Source organism: Macrosteles quadrilineatus, unplaced genomic scaffold (genome assembly GCF_028750875.1).
Source record: "Macrosteles quadrilineatus isolate MER2022 unplaced genomic scaffold, UCM_ALF_1.0 Scaffold_3__2_contigs__length_128488019, whole genome shotgun sequence".
NCBI lineage: Eukaryota > Metazoa > Arthropoda > Insecta > Hemiptera > Cicadellidae > Macrosteles > Macrosteles quadrilineatus.
The window spans coordinates 121,518,874-121,543,475 of record NW_026542596.1 but is presented as its reverse complement, the minus strand read 5'-3'; the positions used below and the strand labels follow the sequence as shown (position 1 = coordinate 121,543,475).

Here is a 24,602-nt window from a genome sequence, read left to right as displayed (position 1 = left end):
TTTTGAAATATGTACAGCAAATGTTTTCTACGATTGGTTATTTGATATAAATAAAGATTTATAAAGATGTTGTGTATAATTTTAACCCTCATTTTGATACAGTCCAACCTCTTTAATCCAAACTAATTGGGACCGGGGGTAGTTTGGACTATTGAATAGTTCGGATTACAGAAAATATTGTTGTTTTTACATAACAATTGCTAGGGAAAAGTGAAAAATGCTTTATAAAGTAAAATACAGCATTTATTTAATACAGTAGTAAACATAGGGAATAAACAGTACGGTATCTATTGTAATCTTACAATAGAAACAATTACGGAGCGTATACCAATAAATACAGTATCCAATTAAGAACTACATGTCTGTGTATAGAGTACAGCATTGAGGTGTTCAGATTAGTGGATGTTTGGATTACAGGGGTTCAGATTAAAGAGGTTCTACTGTACATGAGTTAGACTAATTTAAATCATTAAAAAATACCTTATTATCACCATAAAATGAAATGAAAAATTGTCTTTATTCATATGGCAAACAGTCGCATACATTGAATGGCGTCACTAGGCTTAAAACTAAATCAAACTAACCTACAATTCATCGAAACCATGAAGTGTTAACAAATGTTTAAATTTATTTTTCAAATTTGGAAATGTTATCAATATTCCTCACCTCAGCTACATTGGTCTAAAAACCTGTTCCCTGCACGGGTGGTTTTTTTGTTCACTGACAGCAATTTCATTTCTGCTCCGGGTGAAATAATTATGACTATTACCAAGTTTTGGGACCAAATTAGCATTAGATAGTTTTTTAGTGTGTAAAATTGTATGAAAAACATAAATACTACACACAGTCATAGTTCTCGTATTTGAAAAATATTGAAGATCAGAAGTCCCATTCTAAATTCAACATAATTCTGATTGCACTTTTTTGAAGAGTAAGAATTCTATCCAAGTTTTGCTTTGAGGTATAGCCATAAATGGCATAAATACTTATACTATATTGATCATTTGATAAAAGCAAAATAAAGAATCTTTAATGTTTTTACTGAGCAAAATTTTGGCACTATTAATTAGGAATGTGTCGGTTCCACTTTTTTTCGGCTTGGTTCTTACACTGGATCGGTTCTCGATTCCGAGTACTTATACTTTCATTGATCGAAACGAAACTTGTAAGTGGCGGTACCTAAAAATATTGAATGTCAAGGAAATTAATAATTAATTGGTAATTGTAGATTGAACATTGAACTGAATAATGTAATAGGCTCATACAATAGTAGATATAGAAATCAAATGAAACCTAGACTTAGGCCTAACTCACTATAATCAATTGTATTTCATGCACATTAACCACATTAATGTAAGTTGTCATGAAGGAAAACAAACTATGTAACCTAGATTAAGGCCAAGCCAAACTGATAAGCCTATTTATTGTAAGTAGCGATGGACGAGACTAGATTTTTCACTTCGAGACGAGTTTTTAATTCCGGCGGGACGGGATTTTTTTTTGGGACAAGATTTAATGAAAAGTTATCAAAAAATTAATATAAGTATACTTTTTTTTTAAGTTCAGAAATCTCATCTTGAAAATATCTCGTTACGGTAGTATTTCAATCCCGCAGCTTTGAGATTTAAAAAATCTCGAAGTTTGGGTCTTGTCCATCACTATTGCAGATATTTCTAAAATAATTGTGGAAATGAAAGCTTCGCTCGATACAATAAGTGACCCACAGTCAGTATGCATTCCAGTGAGTACCCTTAACTCATAAACACCACCATCTTTTTCATAGTGTAAACTTTATGGCAGACCCCTTCTTGAAATACACTGCCTACCCTTTAATTTTTCCTTCTCTGAAGATTTATGCTACAAAAGACAATAAATTAAATTGGGTAAATAATGAGTAGAAAAAATGAAAACCATACCAGAGGTTAATGAGACACATACAGACATGTTTTATTACTGTACTCATTTTTAGACTTCCCATAGATAAAACAAAACATTCAACATTCAACGCTGAGTACTCTTTGCAATCTGCTCTTTCAACACCAGGATGCTCTGCCTCTGTTCAGGAGGTAACATTGCAATCTGGTCGTCTGACAACTGCAGTACTTGCATGATAAGTGCGGCCTGCAACACAGATTTAAATATCACATGGTGTTTACTCTCCGGGAAATTTGGCAAAACCGGGAAACCTTCAGGAATTTTATCTTACCTTGATAAAATTCCTGGAATATCCTGAAAAATTCCAAGAATTAACCCAAACCTCCGGAAATCTGGAGCCCAGTCATCGGAAACATCGGTTAACCGAAAGACTACCGCTGGTGTTGTCAAGTTTGCGGTAAACGCCTATCGGTGTCGCTGAAGAAACGATTATCAGTGTCGCCAAAACCGCAATAGATTCAAGATTCAAAGAGTCTTTATTCACACAGTACAAATTTTCGTTCATGAATAGTGTCTATTGTTACTTACTACCTAAATAATCAATAAGAAACATTTAAACAAAATACTATAGGCTACATTATTTTAAATTGAAATTACTATAATCTTCTATTTTGTAAGGTGCAAGGTCAAGTAAGAATGCCTTCAGTTTTCATTTTTGTCTCTTTTTGTTTTGAAAAGAATGAAATTAGTTTTACTAGTTAGTATTAAGTACTAAATTATGGTCTTTTAAAAACTGATTCAGACTTTTTAATTCTGATTTGATTTAGCAGACATTTATAAATCAGTTAGGGATTTCCCAGTTGTGTTAAGATTAATATCATCTGCATATATACTTATCTTACTACCTGGGTCTTTTAGAGAATTTGGAAGATTTTTAAGGTAACATATGAATAAAAGAGGACCAAGAATCGATCCCTGTGGGCCCGTGAGCAAATTTTGCATATATATTTTTTTGAAAGCAATACCCATTGCCGCAATCTCGAGAGACGATAACCGATGTCGCCGAAACCGAAAAATATGCTCACAGGAATTGCCGCGATCGTGGGAAAAGATTATCGGTGTTGCCAAAACCGCAAAATGTACTCACGGTGTTGGTGGAATCGCGGCAAACTATTGTCAGTGTCACTGAAATCGCAAAATATTCTCACGGGTAATGCGGCGATCGCAGGATACTATTAGCGATGTTGCCGGAGACGACAACTGGTGTCGCCTTACTTTTTTAATATGTTGTATAAACTATTATTCCTTGGAAAGGTTTTTAAGGTTGTTTTTCCTAACTTACCTTACCAGTTATAAAAAAAAAATAATAAAATTTCTAACTTACTACTTGAAGTACATATTTTAAATCCATTAGTTAAATGCATTATGTAATAAAAATGAGGATTTCTTTCAAAATCTTTAAAAGTTTGATTAAAATATAAAATGGTGTAATAAAGCTCAAAGTAGAGTTAGGGTTCCGATAGTTGTTCTTAAAATTCAGGAATTTGTCATGAATTCTCCTGGAAAACTCCTTGAATTTTTCAAACCAGATTTACTCAACACCCTGTATCAACTGTTTTAACAGTTTCATCACAGGCAAACGGTACAATAGTTCAGAACCATTTAACAGAGTTACGCCATTTGCCAAATTCCATCACTCAATTTAACTTCAAGCCAATATTGCAAATCGATGTTTTGAAGGCTATAAGGCGGTTAACGTCTGAAGCCACTGGTTCTGACAGAATCCCAATTTCTTTAATTAAACGTATCTTGTTTGCTCTCCTCCCAACATTAACTTTCATATTTAATACTTCACTAAGATCAGGTATTTTCCCAGAAAAGTGGAAGTCTGCGCTTGTCCGTCCCTTGAATAAAATCTCATCCCCATCGCTTCCGCAGACTACAGACCAATTAGCATTCTTCCCGCTCTTTCTAAGGCACTAGAAAGTCATTCACTCCCAAGTTTCTGACTTCTGGTACAAAACAACATCCTCAATAGCTTTCAATCAGGTTTTCGTAAATCTTACAGTACCTACTGAAACGGCAATGCTTCATGTAACTGATGACATACGATTTGCTATGGATCGTAGCCAATGCACTATCTTAACATTATTTGACTTCAGTAAAGCCTTCGATACCGTAAACCATAGCATTCTTCTAGCCAAACTCAAACTGTTAGGTTTCTCTGATAATTCATTAAAATGGGTGAGATCATATCTTCAGAGCCGAAAGCAGTGTGTTTCTCATGACAACTTGACATCCGACTGGAGACATGTTCCCTGCGGAGTTCCCCAGGGTTCAATTCTTGGTCCTCTGCTTTTCACCATTTACATCAATGACATCAGTACAGTTCTACACCACGCAAAGTTTCATTTGTACGCTGACGACTTGCAAATCTATTCTCATTTTAAAGTGAGCGATGCAAATGAAACTATAAACATATAACATGAAACTATAAACAGTGCTGTGATAATCACGACATCAACAGAATTGTTCAATGGGCAGAAAAGAACGGACTTAGACTCAATCCTGACAAAACAAAGCCAATCATCATAGGTCACTCACGGTTACTCAACAAAGTGGACTTAGACATTTTACCAAAAATCACTGTAAACGGAACCACTTTGCAATACCAGGACAAAGTAAAAAGTCTTGGTTTGACTCTAAACCGCACATTGGACTGGACTGACGCGGTGGTAAGCACTTGTAAAAGAGTGTTTGCCGCTGTTCACACACTGAAGAAGATGCAACGACTTCTACCTTTTCACATTAAACTCTTACTGGTCAAATCACTCGTGTTTCCACACTTCAACTACTGCAACACCGTGGTTAATGATATGGCTGTGGCTTTGGCAACAAAATTACAACGTGTACAAAATTATTGTGTTCGATTCTTGTTCAATCTTAGGCGTGATGACCATGTCACACCCTATTACATTAATGAATCAATTTTGAAATTAGAGGACGTCAGAAAAATACGAATACCATTACTCATTCAGTCATCAATCTTGGAATTCCAAATTATCTTGCAAAGAATTTTAAATTTTTGAATGGAAGAGGTGCAAGGGATACCCGCTCTGGCTCGTCCACGCTTCGCATTCCTCATCATAGAACAACTGTTTATAATAAATCATTTTTAGTAACAGCCTGCCGCCTATGGAACTCCATACCTCTGCCCATCAAATCTATAGAAAACCGATCCCGACTGATGGTGGCGCTGAAAGAATATTACCTTGACCGGATGGCCGTGGCTTGGCGGGATGGCGTGCGTTAGGCCTAGATGCAGCAGAGGGTGTATGTGTGTGTGACTGGATGTTAGGGAAAATGAATAGATTTATGCTATTTTATTACTAGCTATGTTACAAACTTAATTGTATTTTTTGTTATTATTTTGTTGTTATTATTAGTTTTTTAGAGGTTAACTGTAAGAAAGGACCATGTGGTCCTAAGTTCGCCTCAATAAAGAAGCATTTTCATTTTCATTTTCATTATCAACACTGTATACTCAGATAGAGCAAAAGTGCTCTGGTTCTTTTTAAGGTAATATCGATAATCTAGATGGGGTATAGTCCGAATAATTCTGGCTTATTGTCGTTCTACTGCACAATAAATTAGCTAATAAATAATAACGGTTGTTCATGGAGAGTTGTTCATGTTTAATCCAAACTTCGGTAATCGGAAACCAAAAAATATTTTTTTTTTTTAATTTGTTTATTCAACTTTTAACACAGCTGTACCTTGTCAAAGTATTCTGTAGCGGCCGGGCGAGATAGACTTTTTAGTAGAGTATTTTAGTAAATATTTCACCATTTTTGTTATTAACATTTTTCATTTACGTCCCGGGTTCCAATCCTCCCAAATTACAAATGGATTTATAAAGTGATAATGCTGCAGCCACTAGATCTAGCCTTAAGTAATGTGAAAAACAATCCCGGGCTCGTGCCTAGCGTCCTCCTAAGACAAAAATTTTTCATTTTTATATAAATAATAATATACCGAAATATTCGGTAATCCGAAATGGGTCCGGTCCCAACCATTTCGGACTAACGGGACTCTACTGTAATATTTTATTTATGGACTGCAAACTACTTCATAAAAACATCAGTTTGGCAAACCTCTTAATCCACTTGCTAGGGGGGGTCCTGTGTGCATTTTATGTATAGAAAAACACCCTATGGGATCATGTAGGTACTATGCCCGTTATCATTTTTCACTTGGGTGCCAGCTTGGCAGAGTGGGCATAACCTCAGAATCCGCCATTTTAAAAATGGCGGTGGCATTTATTACATGAAACTCTTAGGGAGCCTATATCTCGAAAACGGTCATATATAGCGGTTACACTTAATTACAACAATTGTTGCTTACACAACAAGGAACAACTTTTGTATTTACAAAAATGCCCTAAATATAACTATTTCGGAGCTGTTGAGCAATTTATGCTAATTTAACCTATAAATTGTAACCCTGTTTGACAAAAAAAATTTAAATATTTTAAAAAGACTATTTTTTTTTAATTTGGCTCTTAGCACTAATTGCTCTTCATATTTCAGGTAAAACAACCTGCAAAAAGCATTAGAGAAGCTTCTGAGAGATATGTATTAAAACAATATCCTAAATAATAGAATATTTTAAACTGAAATTTTTTGTTATTACATGACGCATAAATAAAAAAATAAATCTAGACCTATGTATATAATTATTTATTTTATTACAAAAAAAGCATTGGGTAAAGAGGAATTACAGCTGTTCCCTTTGTTGTCATCAGAAAAATACAACTGTTCACAATTTTTTACTTGTGTGGATTGCGACAGTCAACTATAGAAAAACTTCTACATTTACAAAACGAGCAACACGGTATTCCAGCTTGTACACATGGGCAGCTTTGTTTAGCACAGGTTTTGCAGTTGCACCCTTCTAATAGATTACTTGGGCAAAGCTGGAAATCAAGTTTTGGCACCAAAGAGTAACCACCATCACTGTATCCAAAACTCAAAGGATCGAGTTGAAAAAGGTGTTCTTCCAAGCAATGGATTTGGACGTATGTGCAATAAAACGCACGTAAGATATGCTGTCTAGTAGCTCTACTAGTTGGAGGCAGTTCTTCTAGAGTCTTCGTTTTACAGTGACAATACATCCAGTGTCTTAGGTCGTTCATAGTTGCACACTGAGTATCCTTTTTTAAAATATGAACTAGATACTTCTCTGCTTTTTTTACACTTTCCTCTATCCCTTCCTCCCCAACTTTTCCAAAATCCATTAGTAAAGTAGTTGGATTACATTTTAGTGCAGCACGCTTTGTTCCAAACTTGCTGGTATAGTCACAGCCCGTTAAAATATGGAGTGCTGGGAGAACTGAACAAAGGTCACTTCCAAGCCTCTTTCCTATAATGTGAAGTGGTACATATCGTGAAGTTCTTGCTGAACCAAGTCGCATCCACAATTCCTGTAAACCTTCCGAAGAGAATCCATTCATGAAGTGTAAGGCCAGCACTACGACATCTGTATCCGATGACAGAACTACTACTTGTTTGATTCCTCCTTTGGTTGCATGCATTATGTGTGGCATTATCCTCAGATCCGCCTCTTCTAGATTGAAAAAGGATAACTCTTGGTGTTCTAGAATTCTTCTGTCACTTGTTTTTGACTTACACGTAACAGTTTTCTCTCCCGTAGTAGCACTACAAAATATCGTCACACCTGGCCAATATTTATCCCCGTTTTCAAAAATAAATTCTTTCAAGAATTCCTGGAGTTTTGTTTTATTTTTGGAACTTGCCCAAAAACTTTCCAGTTTAACAGGAAGTGGTGTATTGAGGTCAATGGCTTGGATTTCGATTGATCCATCTGACGCACGACGGGAACGTTCAATACTCTTTGGAGACATATCAATGTAGGAATCAAATACGAAATCGATTCGCACTATGTCTTTGCCTGTTATCTGGTGTAGTAAGTGTATGAATCCAGTTGCAAAATCACCAAAAGTGTTCATATTTTTGGTCATTATTCTACGAGCATATCCCATAACATCAACAACGTAACTGCATGGTGCCAACAATGTCTTAGTAATATACTTGGGGTCGTCAGGTTCCAAAGTTTTCTCTAACTCATCACAAAGTGTACTTTTTTGTGCTTTTCTCATGCAACCATTTTCATCATAGAGCATTTTTGGGGTTACAATGTCGTAGGTAAGAAGCTCCTTTGTACTTAGCCCCCTTTCTTGGGCCAAGTTGATAACATGTTGTACTTTTGCTTTGCATTTATTCTTTGAAACTGATTTCTGATTTGAGCTGCAAACCTTTTGTGGCTTGAAAGGAGGTAGTTTTAATCTATGAATCACATCCGACAGTAAAGTAGTTTGTTTCAAAAACCTGTCACATCGAAGTGTGTCATATGCTTCCTTGCCAATATCGATAACATTAAGGATTGATGAACGTGAATGATCAGGTACTACCACTTTCGTAATTATGTTGTGAAGTGGTGCGTTACTAGATTCAAAAGGGTTCTCATTTCTCAAAATAAACTTGATCATTGAATTTACCATGCCCTCTGATTTTGTTGTGACAGGCTTTGTTAAGTCATGATGATTTGATCTAAGTTCATAACTGTCTGTTAAAGACACACGAGTGATATCCCTGTACAGATTATAAACCAAAAGGATTTCGTGGAAGATCAGCTCCCATTCTGTGACAAATGATTTTCTTCTGGTCACTCCAATCACACCCGCAGCACTCTTCTGTGATTTGTTTATTGTCTGCTCAAGGCAAAGATCCCCACCAACTGCAGTGAAGGCGACGTTGCTCCTTTGTACTACAAAGTTTCCTTTATTTACAAATTCATCATGCACCTCAGGAGCACTTTCAGCCAAACCTTTCATATCTTCTACAAAAACAGAACCTCATCTTATATAATTTGTACGATCAAAAGCAGAAAAGATATTCATAAAATGCTCGAGTGTTTGTACATACAGCTTCCAATTTCGTTCTCTATCTGCTCTTATGAAATCCTTGAGTGTTGATACCATGATGAGAAAATTGTCCCAATATTTGAAAGTTTCTGAATTCTCTCTCTGATTATTAACAAAGGTTTGAAAATCACTGTGTATTTTTTCACCATTTACAATGAATTCCTTTACAAATACCTTGCTTCTTTCAAAGTCTTTATCTTCCACACTTCTTTGTAGTTTTTCCAGAATATTAAGCTCACTTAAGTACTCATCTTGCTTTGCATGTTTGAAAAATTCTGTTATCTGTAATCTTTTCATAGCTTCATCCAAAAGAAGTACCCCTTTAAGGGACCGTACATAGTTGCTTCCTTTTAACACTGATTCAACCACATTCGGTCCAAATATATGAGACTCAATGAAAATTGATTCAGCTCCACCATCCTTTAAATAGTTTCCAATACATCCGAGAAATATTTTTGTCATGTGGAAAGATCCAAGCATTAATACTATGTTGTCAAACTCAGCAGGACGCAGAAACATGATTTCTCTTGCTATTCGGTAAACCCCTTCATCACAAGTCACAGGCAGTTTATTTTGCTTTAGCTGTGTTAAAACATTTTGTAGATTCTTTAACGATGTATATACAGTATCGTACTGAGTTACTGGATGAGGTATCATTGGAAGAAATCCTACGTGATGTATTCTTTTAAAAAGCGTGTCAGCAGTTACAGCATTAAAAGCGGACCACACAGGTATCGTCTGACTTGGTGTTAAGTTAATTTCAGAAAATTTTTCTAGATTCATTCGACAAAGGTACCATGCAAATTCTTTAAGCTGTATCGCCTTATATTCAGTTGCATCCATTGTTAACGAATTCTGAACTACTTTATAATTACTCGGGAGCTTCAATTTTACAGATGGTTTTTTGAAATCCTTCAGTTTTTGACAACCTAGTTCATGAGATAGTTTTTGTCCATGTTTCACTGTTGTGTCATGAACAAGTGGTTTTCGTAGCGGTACTTGTGGTTTATCTTGAAATAAAACCATGACGGTGTCATGAGAACCACCAACACCGGATAGCACAGCTTCATCGTGGTCGAAATTATCAAGTGCTGCTGTTGTGAACATATCAGTTGAAAAATGACTAGGGAGAGGCACATTAGAATTATTTTCGTCAACTATGTACGATGCTAAATCTGATCGATAACGGAGGACTTCATCGTAGCTTATGCTAACTCCTATGTGATTAAGAGACTTGATTATGGTACTACTTTTGCATGCAGCGTGTATGGCAACCCCATTCATCACATGGAGAGGTGTTTTTTTCTTCCCATTGTGCATGATATAGTATATTATTTGGAAAAGGCTACAAATCTTGAGATACTTTAAATGAGATACTTTATCTTCACATGCTTCATCGTGATTCGACGAAGGAGCCGGAGGTTTTATTTTATTGAGGGGGATGTCCAGTAATTCTGAGAAAAAACTCAAAATTGGTTCAGGTATGTGTATGTTTTTCCATGACGACTCTAAGTCCTGAGCATCACAAAATCGATTTGCTAAATCAAAATCAACTTCTTTAAATGATTGTCTCAATATTGCAGCAGAATCTGCTATCACATTAGTTGACCTAAGTTGTTCAGCAACATCAGCGGTAGATAGAGATGTATCAAAAACCAACTGAGACTTTTTAGAATCTATAGGACTGGTAAAAGATATCTCATCTCCAAATGTCTCTTCTAATTTTGATTTAACCGTTCTATTTTTAACTTTTTTGCTTCACCTAGTTTTGCATTAATTACATTTGTTACATCAGATAATACATATGCAATGCCACTTTTCAGTTGAGGTTGTATTTCTTGAAATACTTCTGTGCAGATTTCCTTTATTTTATTGTCTTTGGGAGGATTAATTTCAATATTTTCACTTGTATCACGATCATAACGGACAAGATATTTACTCATACAAGAGCTGTGATAGTACAAATTGGTTGCAAATACACTGTTTACGTCTGTCAAGTCAGCAGTTCTTGTATAAACGTCATCCTTGTAGAACTTAGTTGCTGATAAAAATTTCGATGCTCTTCCAACTTCACATATTCTGAACGTCTCCCTTTCACCAGAGCACTTATATTTACCACATATTACACATAGTTTGAAACTATTAGGCTCTTTGTTAGTACGGAGGCTCTTTCCAAGAATGTTTGATCGAGTTTTAATTTTGCTTTTTATGGTGGAAGTTTCTCTCACTGTCTTGTTTCTATCACTTTCGTTGAACCAATCTTTTGTATCTAATTTTCTCCGTTTTGAAATGAAAAGTCTCTCAAGCTTGACTTTGTGTGTGTAGTTTTTGTAGCATGTGTTGTTCATATGATAGGCAAATGAGGTGCCTTCAGTATTCTGCAATCGCTTATGAACATTATCTTGACGTATTTCAGCAGCGTGACGAATTCGTTTACATCCATTTTCAGTAGAATGAAGTTTTTCACTCGTCTCAAGTTGACATATAATACATAATTTTAAATTAAACGCAACATCAGCCGTTGAAGTTAATGTCCTCTTTAGTTTAATATAATTTACAGGTTTCTCCATACTTCACTTCCCTTTCACTCCTGTAAAACACACAAAACCTACTAATAAATTTTATCCTTATATCTTAAAAAAACATTTATTCTACCGTTTTCACTCGTTTCAAGTTGACAAAGTAATACATAATTTTAAGTTAAATGCAACGTCAGCCGTTGATATTAATATCATGTTTAGTTTTATATACAGGATTCTACATACTTTACTTCCCATTAACTCCCAAAAAACACACAAAACCCATAAAACGTACTAACAGATGTTACGGAAGGTAAATAAAAGATAGGTCTTATAACACTTAAAACATATATTTATGCTTACACTGTTACTCACAAGACGGTAAATATACAAATATTTATAAATAATAAATATATATTTACCGTCTTGTAACAGTATAAACGTAAATAGTGTTATAAGACGTATCTTTTATTTACCTTCCGTAAATTTAATAACACGTACAACGCTGATCAAAAATTTATTTAACAGATATTATCCCCATGTCTTAAAAAACAAGTCAATTTTACCGAATTTGTAAAAAAGTAATGAGTTTTATCTAAAACCCTATTTGAAGGCTTTGTGTAAAAATAATGCCGCTACCGATGCGCCAGCTAAATTCTTGATGAACAATTATGAACTCAATAACTCAATAACTCATTTATTTAGCAAGATTAACATTACAAATGCATTAGCCAAGTCAAATTTACTAAAAATAACTATTAACTAACTTTTAAAATAATTAAAATTAAAATTCATTAGGACTGTCCGTCAGCGAGAAAGGCGCGGACACTGTAGTAGCCTTTACCCACGAGAAATGACCTCAAGTGCCTTTTGAAGCATCCCGGATCTGATGTGGACTTGATTTGAAGTGGGAGAGCATTGAACAGTTTGATGGCATTATAGTTTAGATGTCTTTCAAAGAATGTGGTTGAATGGGCTGGAATTCTCAGATTGAAAGTATTGCGAAGCAGATACGAGTGGGTGGATGTGGTGTGGAAATGAGAATAATTTGACTTCAGAAAAGTGAGGACTTCTAGAATGTAAATACAGGGAAAAGTTAGAATTGCGGATGATTTAAATACAGCTCTACAAGTTTGTTTGTAGGGAAGGCCGTGAATTATTCTGATAGCTCTCCTTTGAAGGCGAAAAAGGAAATGGGTTCTTGTGCTTTCACCTCCCCATAGTGCAACTGCATATATCATGTGTGGATAAAGTACACCGTAGTAAGCAGTAAGAAGTACATCTTTGTTTGAAAATTTTGCTAGTTGGCGCAGAAGAAAAATTCCTGAACTGATCTTTCTACAGACAGAATCAATGGAACAACTTATACTATTCATTTTCATATTCTTTAAAAGCATTAGCGTAACAATAGAGTGTTACTTATTAAATTAATTTCATAAGTTTATATAGCTAAGTTATACTATACCATTTTTCACCAGCGGTAAGTAATAAATAGAAAGATTAATTCATTACATTATAAACTACTGAATAAAAAAAAAAACACTTTAAAACCTATTTATTTAGTTCACAGGTTGATGTGTATAAAACCAAAACTCATCCAGTGTTTACATAAATTGAATTAAAATAACTACCAGATGTTTACCAGTTCACAACAACTCTTGATAAACACATGTTATATTGATAATTATAAACACACAGTGCTGCCAACATAAGGTTTTCAGAATTAAATTACACTTGAACACTTGTTAGATTTTATAAACCAAGATTACCACGTGGATCCTGTTTTGCTTGATTACGTAATGTTTATTTTTGGGAACGCAAATAGTTAGTTATATTTTGGTAAATACCCCGTAAAAGCTTTTTTAATATTCTTTTCACAGGTTGTTTTACCTGAAATATGAAGAGCAATTAGTGCTAAGAGCCAAATTAAAAAAGAATAGTCTTTTTAAAATATTTAAATTTTTTTGTCAAACAGGGCTAAAATTTATATGTTAAATTAGCATAAATTGCTCAACAGCTCCGAAATAGTTATATTTAGGGCATTTTTGTAAATACAAAAGTTGTTCCTTGTTGTGTAAGCAACAATTGTTGTAATTAAGTGTAACCGCTATATATGACCGTTTTCGAGATATAGGCTCCCTAAGAGTTTCATGTAATAAATGCCACCGCCATTTTTAAAATGGCAGATTCTGAGGTTATGCCCACTCTGCCAAGCTGGCACCCAAGTGAAAAATGATAACGGGCATAGTACCTACATGATCCCATAGGGTGTTTTTCTATACATAAAATGCACACAGGACCCCCCCTAGCAAGTGGATTATCTGTTGTTTGTTACATAAGAGGTTGTTACTGACCTTCTCCTGATCAGTGGCAGCTCCGCCGATGTTGGCTGCTAGAGGTCCACGGGGGCCGAGGTTGGGGGCAGATACTGGCTGTGGTACAGGTCCCGGGGGCATCACAGGGCGGGGTACACCTGGCGGCATACCTGGTGGGGGCATACCTGGCGGCGGCACATCTGCGACAATACTGACTTAGGATCCAGTTCTATAGAAAATTGATACAGTAACCCCCCCCCCCCCTCCTTTCCCATAATTTTTCCACTGGGCTTCCCTACCTCCTAGCCAAGCAAGTCTTTGTTCTCATTGTAATTAGGCATTTAATTTATCTATCAGGTTATTTTTCGGCTAGTATTGTCTTTCCCTCAATCTTGCAACACACTTACGTTTTATTAACTTGTTTTATAATCAAGTATATTTCCTAGAGAAATACTATCTTTCCATTATCAACCAGTTTTATTAACATTATTTTTAAAATATAGGCAAATTTACTTACTTGCTCGGGGATCTCTCTGGAAGCGTTCACCCATTCCTCCTCTGGGGTCTCGGGCAAAACTGCAACAAAACACATTTATTATTATAAAAACAAAATGATGACATTATACGTTGAATACTGATGGATAGTGCTACGGATCAGATTAAGGGCAATTTGGTTGTTGTACAATTTGATTTAATTTTATTTTATTCTGAAATGATAGTGTATCGAAGGAAGCAATTGAAAATGAAAGCAACTGATGGAGTTAGGAAATAGCTTAGCTAGCTATTAGGTCAAAAAATTATACTTATCACAGACATAAATAAAGTAAACCTCCATTAACTTTTTAGCGACCAGGACAGTAGCAGATAATGAAAATTCACAATAATTGTGCGAGGTTTGGAATTTTACAGCAGTTGAGAAAAACTTTGCATACAAAAAATCAAACACTATAATTTCCATGTTTATAAACATTAGAGATTATTTTGGACAAAGCTAATAGAGAAATTACCAATAAAAAAAACTATTAAAATAACAGAAATGATTGATTAATAACACAAGTAGAGTGATAACTTCAAAAACTTGACTAGGTAATAATATGAGGGTCGCATTTAAGTAAGGGCCGTTATTGTGTAGAGCTCCGTGGTTTGTGCGTACCCCGCAACGAGGCACCTTCCAGCTTACTGACATCATTTGTAAACAGAATGACACCATTTGCAGCTTTGTAGCTTACGTGTACACTTCACTGTGTTTGTTTTAAATTGTTTTGGCATTTTTTAATCTCCCGCCACGTGCGAGATTAGGTCAGTGATACGTTTTAGACCTCAAGAATTATATCTGGTGCTTACATTCATCAGCAGATGACTGTAGTTTATGACCCTAAAGCAATAATAAAGGGTGAAATACAGAAATGAATTAGGGAGTTTTGAAATGTCCATGAAAATGTACATTTCAGAAGGAATTTAGTTTTTGGTGGGTACCCGGGATTACTGACAGAAGACCACAAAAGAAAAAGGTTATCACGGCCATGTTTACACTCCTAACATATTTCTGCACTTTACCCTACCTCCATTGCATTAGGGCCATAGCCTTCAGTCTAGTATGTTTCTCGTTATAAAAAAAGTATCACTAAAATAATCTTGCACACGGCTGGAGGTTAACAAATTTAAAAACACATAGTGAAATCAGCTGCAGGGGTGCACATGGTGTCATTCTATTCACAAATAATGCAAGTAGGCCTATGGAGCGAGAAGCCTCGTTGTGACATACACACAAACGACGAAACTATAGGCTAATACGGCCCTTACTTAAAAAACTACCATCGTATACTCACATCCCATCATAGAAGATAGACCTACCATACAAATTTCCTGTGTATGTACAGGGTGGCTAGTGAAATCAAATTGAAAAATTCCCTGACTTTTCCCTGACAATTCCATTATTTTTTTAAACTTTCCCTGATCGATAAATTCAAAATTACAATTTTAATACTAACTAATTCTTCAAAAGGACTAATCTTCTACTGAAGTACTGAAGAATATCTTATGTTTTTTTATATGAAAAACGATACGCAGTTTATAAAAAAATTTAATTTGTACAAAAACACAAAATTTATTTGCACAGACATATTTCTTAGTTTTCACCCACACGGCACACGTACTCTCACTAGATCGACCTTTCCTAACAATTATTAAAATTATTTTAAACCTTTTACAATTTTCCCTGACTTAATACAAAGTTCCCTGACTTTACCATGACTTTTCCAGATATTTAATATTCCCTGACATTTCCAGGTTTTCCAGGTCACTAGCCACCCTGTAATACTTGGGATTGTCATTTGAAAGATTGGCAGTTAATTGAGGTTTTACTGGATTGGTGAAAAACTAAGGGTTTTCTTTTTGTGAGTAGGACAAAAAAATCGCTACAATAAAATAACAGTTGGAAATCTAAAATTATCAAACAGCAGGGAGAACTTTAAATGCTACGATGCTACACACTAAAGTTTACCTACTTGAAACTACCTACCTTTCAGGTGGGTTTTCCATAAGCAAACTAATAAAAATAAATGCATTTCAGATTCTGAGATATGTTTATATTCAAACTAGGAATTGGTCAAGCTAAGTCATCCTATACTTCTTCTTGGTAGTAAAACAGTGATAGTCCATGAATACTATGAAACGATTGTTTTAAAAGCTGTAGAGAAAAAGCTCAGAAATAGAGCAGTAAGCTTACAAACTGTAAAACACTAAGTACCTTATTTAATAAAAGAAAAGGTTTGTGCGTATCTCCTGTTATCTAAAAAACAAAATAACGATTTGTTAAATAAGGGTCCCCAGTCAAACATGAAGATAAAATATAAGATTCGATTTCATTGTGATTGAGCAAGCAGTTAATCTTTAGGTCTCATCGCCACAATAGAAATAGATCACGATTTTAACGTCAAACCAAAATTTTCCAAGTTTTGAGAATTGACATTTCCTTGATCACATAAAAATCAAATGTTATGTGATATCAATTAAGGGTTGGAATCGGCCCACCCCTTTTTTAAGGTTTGGCTAAATTCACAGCTTATTCTAAATTTTCACGGTAGACAAAATTCACAAACGGTGTTCATGGTTGAGTGGGTAAAGTTAATATTTTATGTTATTTCTTGCATTTGGATTGAGATGAATAAAACGAAAGAAAGACACTCACTGGTCGGGTGGAGGTGGGGGAGGGTATTGCTGAGGAGGCATCCGCAAGTCTTGGTCTCCCATACTACGAGCCATACGCGGGTCCATGGCTCTCATATCCAGATCTCCAGATCCTGTACATACAAAATAACAGTATCATTGATAGATCTCGCTTCAACTTGCTTGAGACAGGTTTAAAAATAAATACTGAACCTTGTTGTTTTTTTGTTTTTTTTCTAGGACGCTAGGCTCGAGCTTAGGATGATTTTTCACATTAGTTCAGGCTAGACCTAGGGGTTGCGGCATTATAACTTTGATAAAATCCATTTGTGATTTGGTGGGATTTAAACCCAGGACCTCTGGGACTGAAGTCCCGCGCTCAACCATTAGACCAACTCAATCCCCCTTATTGTTTCTACATTATTAATTTAATGTTAGATAAGCATGTATGCTTCTAAAATAATATCCGAATGAATAGGTAGGTACCGATCCCCTTTGTATATTTTAAAAAGTTGGATGGACAAATCTAGGCAAAAGGTAGCCTTCAATTATCTTGAATTAAAATAATATTGAATTTCCAGTTCTACAAGGTTATACAACATATGAATTCTATAGGCTATGGATTTAAACAGGATAACTTAATTCTTGGCTGAAAAGCACCATTCTTACTAATGATAGGAGAAAACCAAATCTCAAAACCACCAATAGATAGGAAAAGATCCGGTATTGAGATTCGATCAGTAGGTTTTGATATTCAAAAATGAGTATTAATTAAATTAGTTTTTAATCTCATATCCATGTTAATCATGTTACAACATATCTCAGTGTAAACAAAATTATTTCAGTGTTTCTTGTTTATGAAGAATGTTTTTTGTTGTTGTTTATAGTGTTGTTTTGTTTTATTTATCATTCATGTTATTATGTCAAGGTCAGGAGATATTACATTTTTCACATATCTATTATTTGGATTTTTTTAAATAGCCAAATCATGTAGGCCTACAGCAATTTCCCTTACCACCAAACTGTTGTGGAGGCATGGCAGGCATCTGAGGCACATGCGGTGGTATCTGCGGCGGCACCTGAGGTGGCAGTGGAGGTGGCGCAGCTGGAGGTGCCCAGTGTGTCTCGGGTGCCGGAGTGTACTCAGGTCGGGGCTGTGGCGCTGGGACTGGGGCAGGGCGGCCAGAATCTCCCGTCAACAGTGGCTGCATGTTTTTATTAGCCTTCTGGAGCATAGCCTGCCAAAACAAAAACAATCAGTATGTTATTTTGCAAAGATGTCTTTAGGCCTGATTTTAGAGATTTTATGACCGGTTGACCGGTCGGCTTTATAAACGTTGATCAGCAGACTCAAACTATCGAGAGAGAGAGAGAGAGAGAGAGAAGAGTTCTACAAACACTTATCCTTAAAAGAACTTCCTTAATTTCGTGACACAAATAAAATAGACTTAATTTTTTTTTAACCTTAGTCTTCCAACTTATGGTTAGTCTTATGCATGTATTATTCACAATTCCTTTCAGCTGGCAGGAGGCCCAACCTAATTTCTTGGTTTTATTCCTCGAAACCTTGCCTTCTGCTAAGTCAAGACTCACCACTGCAGCCTGTGGGTCCACAATCCTCATGACCACCTGAGCCTGGAGCAGAGCGTAAGCCAACTGTGGATTCTGGAGAAGCATCTGTCTCGCTTCTGTTGGGTTGTTCTGCAAACGTTCATAATGTACAAACCCTTAATTAACACTTCATTTTTGTACATACGCTTGAAAATATATACAATAGCTGTGCAAGTTGTACTGTTCTATCTACGCTGAATCTAATTTTTTTATCACTTAAAATGCCAGTCCACAAGATGCGAAATATAGTCTAAATTAATTAGATTTGACTGTATGAATGAATGAATGTTAGATGTTTATTACACATAACGTACAGAGTTTACAGGATGTATTTTCAGGTGCTTTTTCATGAATAAAATTGTCCTAAGAAGATAACTCATCTCTTCCCTCCTAGATACATTAAAAATCATAATTAAAAAAAATAGGCTGTGTATATAAATACTAATAAATCCAACAGTAAAATATGACAGAGGATAAAAAATAAGCTTACAACTATTTAACGTGGTCTTCTGTATGAATTGTCTTTATTATTTCATGAGTTAGTCCAAGAGCAATACTTTGCCTGTTGATTCTTTAAAACTTCTGTTTCAACCAACTGTCAGAATTTTACCTCCCAGTAATTTTTTCTAGATCCTGGATCACCAAACAGAAAAGCACAACAAATACATATAATTAAGAAAGACCACAGTTTCCATTGTGACATAACCTATCTACCTGTACACACAGCTTCATCTGCCTCATGAGTTCAAACATCTGTTCTGGAGGCAGTGATGCTACAGCTTTACTGATGGCCTCAGGAGCTTTTTCGGGACTAACAGACTCTCCATACTGGTTCTCCACAACTGGTCCTTGCAGCAAACCTGATCAAACATTGTTTGTAGCTTATTAATTGTGAATCGATAAACTATATACACTAAAGGTAGCCCAGTGGCGGTTCAAAGGAAGCCCCCGCCATTGGAACTGTGATTATATTAATTTAAACAAACTTACATTTCGTCATAAAAACGTAACGGAGTTTTTGGACACAATTTTAGACGTTAAAAATGGTTTCAAAAGTCACCAAACTGCTTTAAAAATAGCAAATTTTTTGGGAGGACCCTCCTACAGATAAAAAAATTAAAATAAAATAAAAACAAAACAACACTTACTCTGCATTTCAAGACGAGATTTTTCAGTGCAAGCATTATCCACACGTAACATCCTTCCACCAATCTCATAACCGTTCAAGTTTCGCATAGCACTGAGGGCAGTCTCTTGATCCTTATACTCACAGAATCCATAACCTTTGGGCTTCCCTGTCTCTCTATCAAACACCAGCCTGTACAGAAAGATTACAAGTTAGAGGTCAACCACCAGTGAATATACCTTTTTCTTAACCAAACTAAAATATATCTTAGCCTACAACTATCAAATTTCCATTTAGCCTACCTGTATGGAATTCTACTAAAATATTCCCTTAAAATTGACAGATTTATTTCCTATTTAAGTAGGCTAACATTAATTTTAATGAGTAGGCCTACTTGAGTTTGCTGCTACACAGTGGCGTATCCAGGGAGTGGGCCCAAGGGGGCCGGGCCCCACCCACATTTTTTTTTTTTTTTTAGTCACGGGTTACGACGTTGAATGCTGAATGTTGTTTCAAATCATAGCTATACACCCTGTACACACGGCACAAGGGAGCGTTGCAATGCACGTTCTAGAAACGGTCAAATGAGTGCGTACACACTACAAAATATGTGTTGTTATTATATAAAATGCCGGATTACTGGAATGTTATCAATAAAAACACTTAAAAATGCAATTAAAACACGTCTCCGAAGATCGCGCGATCAGAAACCGCTATTGCTGCGATCGGGCATGACGACGATGACGTTTCCGTAATCGAGGGAACCGATGATAACGTGTACGGCCGCGAAAGATGATCATGATTTTGCCACTGACGTGTGACCGCGGGAGACGATGATAACGTGTACACGTCCACAGGAGATGTTCGGGATTTTGACGCAATCGTGCATGACAACGATGACGTTCCCGTGACCGTGGGAGATGTTTATGATTTTGCCGCGATCGCGCAAGTCGACGATGACGTTTCTGTGACTGTGGGAATCTAAGACTATGATGTTTACATGACCGCGGGAAATGATAAAATCTTTGCCGCGACCCTGAAAGACCACGATAATGTCTACATGACCGTGGGAGATGTTCATGATTTTGCCACAATCACGCAAGACGACGATGACGTTTCCGTAACCGCGGGAGGCGATGATAACGTCCATACTTCCGCAGGAGATGTTCATGATTTTGCCGCAATCGCGCAAGTTGACGATAACGTTTTCATGACCGCGGGAGAGAATGATGATATCTACACGGCCGCGGGAGATAATCAGAATTTTGCCGCGACCGTGGAAGACCTCCCGCCAAAAGACGCCGCATTACTGGAGTGCCGGAGTGGTACAGTGCCGATTATATAGGGTCTTCTGTACAATGTTTTATAATTAAAAAAATGACGGCAGCTGGTACATATAGTGTCTACTTCAGTATCCAATAGTCATTGCGTGTACATTACATATTTTTGGTTGAGTTTTCGACCACTGGACGACCACTAGTATGCTTTATTCTATAAGTTGAGTGTAGTTTTATTAGCTTGATTTAATTTTAATTGACGTAGGAAGTGGTGAAGGAAGTAGTAAAGGCGAGTTGTTCGGAGTGTGGGATCTGTCTATGACCAATAGATTAAGGTATTTGCAATTCAATAATGCTAAGGGAAGGGAGGTAAACAGGTCCGGTACGTAGGAAGTGGTGAAGGAAGTAGTAAGGCTTGCAGTGCTGAGTGTGGGAACTGTCTTTAATTAATGTATCTGCAATCCTAAAAAGCTATGGGAAGAGAGGGAAACAGGTCCATGACGTAGGGGTTGGTGAAGGAAGTAGTAAAGGAAGGCAGTGTTGAGTGTGGGAATGGATTAATGTATCTGCAATGCTAAAATGCTATGGGAAGAGACTGTAGAATGTAGGTTGAAATGATTACGAAGTACGAATTGATACATATGCCTTCGATACATGAAATCGTTTACAATAGAAATTAACAACTGAGATGACAACAGCAGATTTTTACTCCATAGAGGCTAAAAACTATTTTTACTCCCTGAAGAGTAAAAATGCTACTTTAGACCCGCAACGCATGACAAAAACAATATAGCCTAATATGAACCCTTGATGACTCCGCTCAATTTTGTGGATACCTCTGCAAACGCCACCTAGTTAAAATTACGTCACGCAGATTAATAGTTCAATAGTTTAGGCAACTTGTTTAGATTTCAGAACAGTAAAAAACTAATTTTTAGTGGTAATACACCAATACTATTCTCTACTTTAGAGCCTCCAGAGGTGTTGTAAACTTTAATTTAGCACCATAAAATACCAAAATTTTTCCTGGGGCAGGACCCCCCCTCAGTCCTGGGGGGTATTTCATACCCCCCGGATCGGGCCCCCCCCCCCAAAGCAGAATCCTGGCTACGCCACTGTTGCTACAGGGAGGGTAATAAAGTGTTTTTTTTAATTTTTTTTTATTAAAATGTTGATAGCTTAGTATAAAATAATCAAAATTGCCAAATTTGATTTAGGCCTATTTACGTAGTAAATAGCTAATCATACTATTATGCCTATTTAAAATAGGTAGGTATCTACAAAAACAAGCAAGCTACGAAGCTTAACTTATAAGTTGCAGATGCATTGAACGTGTTAATAAGTAAAGGGAAAGAATTTCTCTAAAAACTAAGTACTTTGCTATCCAGTAGCTTATAAATATTTTGTACAATAGACATATGAACATGTGTCAACGGAGGCTAACTTAAGTTATTTATGGACTTACTTGAATGAGAGAACTGGTCCAACTTCATTAAAAATATCTTTGAGTTTTTCCTCCGTAGCTTCATAAGGAATGTTTCCAACTGCAAATAAAAAAAATAAAAATAAAGTAGACCTAAGCTATAAAATAATATGCTAGGGTACCCTATCTAAAATTACATTGATGTTTTACGGATGGGGAAGAAGACAGGGGTTCAGTTTCTTAACTGGGCTATGCTAGTTTTGATTGAAACTATCGGTTCGATTAGTATACCTTCATACGATTTATTCATTATCAGCAAGTTTGGTTGGTAAGGTTAACCCTCCGAGTGTTAAGCGTTGTGTAATCGACACACAACACACCCGCCGTGGTGTTATGCATCGCTTTTGCGACACACAAACATTGTTTACGGCGAAGGCTCTGGGACTGATTGAATCAGATTGAACTGGATCGAGAGTGGTATCGTTGTTTTCAGCAGATTCTAAGCTTTCTCCTGATGTCTGTTTCTAGACGCTTTTCATTTTAGTTCCGAAAATATTGTAGCAGACAGATGACGTGCGTATTTGTAAACAACTTGGTTAACCTCGCACCGATTATGACTGATGTGTTTTATTACGTTTATCATTGTTTTAGTGTTAAAAATAAAGTGTAGTGATATGCGTGGTGCATTATAAGAATATTTAAGTGATTTTGAAGGTCTGGTTGATGATCCTGAAGAAGTGGGTAGTGATATTGATGTAAATTATCCACCAGATTCCTATATGGTTAGGCTACTGTATGCATTCTTAGCTAACGCTAAATGTACGAAATCTGTTTTTCACCCATACCTTATTTATTTGCAAAACCTACTTCCTTTTATTATTATATTTTTAGAATCCTCATAAAATTTAGAACAAAGTGGCAATGGTATTTTAAAATATTTGTAGACCTAACTTAAAATTATAAAAATGTATTGGGCGCAAACATAAAGTTTTTTAATTTATTTTATAATTTTTGAGAAATGTTAACCCCACAAAAATTGTAGAAAACTTTTTTTGTAATGTTTTATATAGGACATTGAAGCCCATAATTTTCCAAACAAAATATATATGTAACAGTATACTTTAGAGTGTTTTTCAGTTTCTAAAATACATTTTAATAAAACCCTGCGATTGCGCAATAAATGGGCGGACATTAAGTTTAATGCCATTACTATGGACACTTGGAGGGTTAAGTTATGACAGTTTCATTTTATAATAAGTTAAGTTAATATATATTTAAAAATAAGTTATCGATTATCAATCAATATTTTCAATTCGATAGTTTCAATGGATAGCCTATTAGCATAGCCCAGTTAAGAAACTGTACCCCTTGAGTTATCAACATAAGTCTATGATGTGATTTCCCGGGCTTGATTTAAAAAAATTCCAGGCACAGCCCAAGGACACCTCAGGCTAACACCTATTTAATATCTTAGGCATTAACCAAATATGAGATTTAAATCGTTAACAAAAATTATGTACTACTTCATAAAAACCAAGCCTTTTTAATTTCTGCCAGCCTGGATAGTTTGCACCTTGCAATACGATAGACCTACCTACTTTGTTTGTATTTGTATCAGTTTGTTTAAAATTAATTTGTGTATATTAAAATTCTGGCGCCATCAATCCCTTTTTGGGTAAAAGCTTAACACACGGTAGGCAGCAAAATGTACATAGGGATAAACAAAAACTCAGTGGAATAGGTAGGCAAAATTTACACGCAAGCCCTAAAATAAAATGCATACTAGGAGCCTATTGAAAAAAATAATTCTCCTAAAAATATTGCTTAAGTTAAGTATCAACTTAAATCCTATTATGAAATTAGAATAAGTTTAAACGAAAAGAATTGTAAAAGTTATGAGTTTGTAATATCTTAGCCGGTAAAACTATTATAGCTAAATTATTATTCTTTACCAAACACCGATCTCATAGACTTATCCAAGAGATTTTGGTCTCCCATGATGATTGATCTTGTTTGCTCGTATGAATAAAATTAATTAAAAACACTCTTTAGTGTGAACAATTTTACGTAAAAATATGATTAAAATGTTTTGTTTTGGTTATGTTGGTTGACTATAGAAACATAGGTTTACGCCATTCCGCCATACCATACCACTCACTACCATTCGGATTCGGATTCGACATCGACCGACATTCGGGATTCGGATTTCGGATTCGGCCAGTCCCTCTCGACTCTCGAATAAGAAGGCCAGTTAGTTGTGTCAGCAACACCGACAGCGAAAATAC

At 35.9% G+C, this 24,602-nt stretch overlaps 1 protein-coding gene across 1 annotated transcript; it reads right to left on the bottom strand.

The window, feature by feature from the left end:
* Window positions 1–1,958: 1,958 nt before the first annotated feature.
* LOC128989773 (cleavage stimulation factor subunit 2-like) lies at window positions 1,959–24,437 on the bottom strand. The gene is made up of 10 exons (XM_054411814.1): window positions 24,270–24,437; window positions 22,360–22,438; window positions 19,640–19,809; window positions 19,206–19,351; window positions 18,474–18,581; window positions 17,896–18,118; window positions 16,903–17,014; window positions 14,230–14,288; window positions 13,752–13,912; window positions 1,959–2,121 (listed from the first exon to the last, which is right to left on the bottom strand). Exons 1-10 carry the CDS (start codon window positions 24,313–24,315, stop codon window positions 2,002–2,004), a joined length of 1,224 nt encoding a protein of 407 aa, XP_054267789.1. The 5' UTR covers window positions 24,316–24,437; the 3' UTR covers window positions 1,959–2,001.
* Between the last annotated feature and the right edge of the window lie 165 nt (window positions 24,438–24,602).

Excerpts from the sequence above, each read along its gene's own strand:
- LOC128989773 (XM_054411814.1), bottom strand. The coding sequence starts at position 24,315 with ATGGGAGACCAAAATCTCTTGGATAAGTCTATGAGATCGGTGTTTG. Across the intron at positions 13,913-14,229 it reads CCAGAGAGATCCCCGAGCAA|ATGTGCCGCCGCCAGGTATG; the intron begins GTAAGTAAATTT and ends GTATTGTCGCAG. Across the intron at positions 2,122-13,751 it reads CTGCCACTGATCAGGAGAAG|GCCGCACTTATCATGCAAGT; the intron begins GTCAGTAACAAC and ends TCTGTGTTGCAG.